Genomic DNA, 5000 nt, shown 5'->3' with positions numbered 1-5000 from the left:
ACTGAGAAGATATGACGCCGAGCGGGGGAAGGCTTTGGCCGAATTAGAAGAGAGGGAGCGGGAGCGACGACATGCACTAGAAGAGAGGGAGCGGGAGCGACGACATGAACTAGAAATAAAGAAACTTGAACTAGAGGCAGCACGACACCATGTAGAGGCACCAACAGTGATCAATAACCACTCGCCTAAAGCAAAAATCCCAAACCTCCCAGAGTTTGTGGATGGTAAGGATGAGCTTGACAGCTACTTGTTAAGGTTTGAGAGGTATGCTAACACACATAAGTGGGACAGGTCAACGTGGGCCTCATCTCTTAGTGCTCTTTTGACAGGGAATGCCCTTCTAGTCTATGGTCGGCTCTCTGACGATGATGCAAAGGACTATGAAATTTTGAAGAAAGCGCTCTTCAGAAGATACGACCTTACTGAGGAAGGATTCCGTAAAAAGTTCCGGAACACGCCCCCAGAAGAAGGAGAGAGCCCTGCACAGTTCATTGTCAAGCTCAAGAACTTCCTCAAGAAGTGGATGGAACAAGCTGGTGCTTATGAGACTTTTGCTGAGCTCCAACAGCTGGTGATCAAGGAACAGTTCATCAATGCTGTCTCAAATGCACTGGAAGTTCATTTGAAGGAAAAAGCCCCTGCTAATCTGGATGACCTGGCAAAGGCAGCAGAGCAGTACCTCACAGTGCATGGAACTGAGCTCTATAAGGAGGCCAAGGTAGCTAAAAAGCCTGTGTATCGACCACCTAAGCAGACAGGACCAAGTGCTTTTGAGAATCCTTGGCATGCGCCCAATGAGCAAGTCAAAGGGACTTCAGCTAGAGATGTAAGGTGCTACAAATGCAACCAGCTCGGCCACATAGCATCGAAGTGTCACCTCTCAGATCAGTCAAGGGGTCCTAGAAATGACAAGAAGTGTATGTTCTGTGATAAATTTGGTCATGATCTCCCTGAATGCAGGAAATTGAAGACCATCAAAACCGCTTATTTGGATGTTGAGAAAAGTGTGGAAGAGGCACAGGCACAGACACCAGTGGCACAAGTCTCGTCCTTCTGTTCAATCAGTGCCCCTCCTCCAGAAATGGATGTAGCAAAGATAGATGCTTGCATCAAGGAAGGAAAGCTTTTCCTTGAGAATGGTTTTGCAGTCCCTTGTATGAATGCTTGTGTTCCAAGCAATGAAGACTCTATGCCAGTGACAAAAGGTCGGGTAGGATCCCACATTGTTCAGGTGTTGCGTGACTCTGGATGTAGTAGTGTGGTAATCAAACAAAAGTTTGTTGATCCTGATCTTTACACTGGAACCTTAGTGCTGGTCAGGCTTGCTGACAACTCCTTCCGGAGAGCTCCAATGGCTAAAATCCACATCAACACTCCATACCTGATTGGAGAAGTGGATGCAGTTTGTCTTCCTGACGCCCCCTATGATCTTCTAATTGGAAACGTCCCATGTGCAAGACCAGCTGAAGACCCTGACCCAGCGTGGCAGGACACCTGTGACCAGGAGACCTGTGCAGTAGCAACAAGGGCACAAGCAATGCGAGAGGGTAAGAGACCCTCTCCACTGGTAGTGCCAGGCAGTAACCTGTACAAAGAAGTCGATAGGGATGAAGTTTGTCGACTACAGAAGAAAGATGACACACTGAAGAAGTTTTGGATCTCTAAAGAAGAGAGAAAAGGAAGGCAAGTAATCCGGTTTGAAACCAGGAAACTGTTATTGTACAGGACATTTGTTCATCCAGACATCAACCATGGGAATCCAGTCTCCCAAGTTATGGTTCCTAAACCACTGAGAACACAAGTCCTGACATTAGCTCATGAATCTACCTTAGGGGGCCACCTGTGTGCTAAGAAGACAAAGGAGAAGATCCTCAGAGAGTTCTACTGGCCTGGAATGGGTGCAGATATAACGAGGTTCTGCAGATCTTGTGACATCTGCCAGAAGACAATCAGCAAAGGTAGGGTGACAAAAGTACCTCTTGAGAAACTGCCAATCATTGATACTCCATTCAAGAGGGTATCTGTGGATATAATTGGTAAGATACACCCACCATCTGAGAAGGGACACCAGTTTATCCTCACTATGATGGACCATGCCAGTAGGTATCCTGATGCAGTGCCCTTGAAGAACATTGACTCTGAATCAGTTGCAGAAGCTTTGGTAGATATGTTTAGCAGGGTAGGGGTGCCTGAAGAAATATTAAGTGATCTTGGAACACAGTTTACCTCTGACTGCATGAAGGAAGTAGCTAGACTCCTCAGCATGCGACAACTTACAACTACTCCATACCATCCAATGTGTAATGGATTGGTGGAAAAGTTCAATGGAACTCTAAAGCAAATGCTGAAAAAGTTATGTCAAGAGAAGCCTAATCAGTGGCACCGGTATATCAATGCTGTGTTGTTTGCTTACAGAGAAGTTCCTCAAGAGTCGACAGGATTCTCCCCCTTTGAGATACTATATGGAAGATCTGTAAGAGGGCCAATGCAGATTTTGAGGGAACTATGGACAAAAGACATTGAAGAGCCAGAAGTCAAGAGTAGCTATCAATATGTCTTTGAGCTCAGGGAAAAAATGGAAGAGACCATGAAACTAGCAAATGAAGCACTGAAGTTGGCACAAGGGCGATACAAACATTACTATGATAGGAGATGCAGGCCTCGAAGTCTTCAGGTAGGCGATCAAGTACTGATTCTACTCCCTACGGACAGCAATAAGCTACTCATGCAGTGGAAGGGCCCGTTTAATGTAGAGAATATTGTGGGCAAGAATGATTATGGTATAAACATTCATGGAAAAGTTAGAACTTATCATATCAACATGTTGAAGAAGTATCTTCAAAGAGCAAAAGATGTCATCTTAGATACAGCGTGTGCTGTGTTTGACAATGTTAGCAACTCAAGTATAGACATCCATGAGGATGAAGAGTTACTGGAGATAGCACCAACCTCTGGATCAGAAACAATAAAGGATATTATGTTTGGCTTAAACCTTGACCTGCATCAGGAACGTCAAATTAAAGAACTTGTGCGGGAGTATGAAGATATCTTTACGGACATCCCTGGAACGTCAAACAAAGGTGAGCATAAAATAGAACTTACATCGCATGAACCCGTGAGGAGTAAGCCATACCCGGTACCATATGGTGTCAGAGCGTCCCTTAGGAAAGAGATAAAAGATATGCTAGACATGGGTATCATCCAAGAGTCTGCATCACCTTATGCTTCGCCAGTGGTGATGGTAAAGAAATCTGATGGGTCAAATAGAGTATGTATAGACTTTAGAAAACTTAATCGTATTACTATATTTGATCCAGAACCAATGGTTACAGCAGATGATGTTTTTGCCAGGTTATCAGAAAGCAATTTCTTTACAAAGATTGATTTCACCAAGGGCTACTGGCAGATCAAGGTTCGATCAGAAGATGTCCCAAAGACAGCTTTTGTTACTCCTGATGGCCAATATGAATTTCTTAAGATGCCTTTTGGCATGGTTAATGCAGGAGCCACATACGTTAAGTGTATGCGAACACTTCTTAAAGGTCTCGATAATGTGGAAAGCTATATAGATGACTTACTGATACACACAAAGTCATGGTCTGAGCATTTAGAAACCTTGCAAGAGTTATTTCAGCGTATTCGAAATGCAAATCTCACAGTTAGGCCAAGCAAGTGTATTTTAGCTTCAGAAACAGTGCAATTCCTAGGGCATGAAATACAGGGAGGCACTTTGAGTCTTCAGGAAACCAACATTAGTAAAATTCAATCAGCCCCACAACCAAAGACTAAGAAGGAGGTAAGATCGTTTTTAGGACTTACGGGATTTTATCGTGCTTATGTACCTAACTATGCAACCATTGCTGCTCCGCTATCTGACCTGACAAAGAAGGGGAAAAGCAATGTTGTACAGTGGCAGGAGCCTCAAGAGAAAGCATACAACAGTCTGAAGTCTATACTGGTTAATAAACCTGTCCTGCGCCTTCCAGACCTAAACAGAAGATTCATCTTGAGAACAGATGCTTCGGACGTGGGACTAGGGGCAGTGTTACTTCAGGAATATGAGGATGGTTTGTTCCCCGTGAGTTTCGCCAGCCGGAAACTGTTGGACAGGGAGAAAAGATACAGCACTATGGAGAAAGAGTGTTTGGCTATTGTGTGGGCTCTGCAGAAATTCAAAATGTATTTGTATGGTGTTGACTTCACGTTACAAACGGATCATCAACCGCTGGCATTTTTGAACAGTTCAAAGTTTACAAATGACAGAATAATGAGATGGGCAATGTTCTTGCAAAATCATCGATTCAGAGTAGAAGCAATTAAAGGTAGTTCAAACGTTGGAGCTGATTTTCTAAGCAGGGTAGTGGGATAATTCTTGTCACAATGCCGGGTTGACTTTTTGATGAGATGTCTATACAGATAATGGTGGCTAAAACTTGATAAATTGAATTGTAATGTTGGGAGTATAAATTTGAAAATTTATACTTAAAAGGGGGGCCTGTGTCACAAATCAATATATCTGCGTATATATTTATATATCAGCCTTGTATTATATTAATGTAGAAGGATTTTGTGTTATCATAAGCCTTTTATTTTTGTTTATTGTTATAATTACTGTTTATACACGGTCTTATTCTACAGTTTATTTCTGCATATATATTTATATATCAGCCCTGTATTATATTGATGTACAATGATTTTTGTATATCATCATGAGCATTTTATTTAGTTTGTTATAATTATTGTTTATGCACTGTCTTATTCTATCGTTTTTCACGTTAAAGTAGTTAACTGTTGTTTACTGAAAATAATGAGAGTAAAACTTGTGTGCTTGTTCTATTGTTACTAGCTAACGCTATTTTCTTTATTTTAATTTGTAACATGTACATTAAGTCCTTCACAACAGATGTCGCCCCGCTATTCATGGATACATATTTATGGTTATAGAGTTTGTGCTTTTGCGGAGTCCTTGGAAACAAGCCGAGGCGACATCCAAACCTTTG

At 42.3% G+C, this 5000-nt stretch overlaps 1 protein-coding gene across 1 annotated transcript in view; it reads left to right on the top strand.

The window, feature by feature from the left end:
* LOC137636795 (uncharacterized) overlaps positions 1-4078 on the top strand; it is a gene marked incomplete at both ends in the record, with an annotated part of 4117 nt that extends 39 nt beyond the window's left edge. The window contains 4 exons of the mRNA XM_068369161.1: positions 1-437; positions 618-1402; positions 2015-2473; positions 2564-4078. The exon at positions 1-437 is cut by the window's left edge and continues 39 nt beyond it. Of these exons, the coding sequence (XP_068225262.1) occupies positions 1-437; positions 618-1402; positions 2015-2473; positions 2564-4078 (3196 nt within the window). The remainder of the gene's footprint in view (positions 438-617; positions 1403-2014; positions 2474-2563) is intronic.
* Between the last annotated feature and the right edge of the window lie 922 nt (positions 4079-5000).

Source organism: Palaemon carinicauda, unplaced genomic scaffold (assembly GCF_036898095.1).
Source record: "Palaemon carinicauda isolate YSFRI2023 unplaced genomic scaffold, ASM3689809v2 scaffold3914, whole genome shotgun sequence".
NCBI lineage: Eukaryota > Metazoa > Arthropoda > Malacostraca > Decapoda > Palaemonidae > Palaemon > Palaemon carinicauda.
This window is presented reverse-complemented; position numbering and strand designations above follow the sequence as displayed.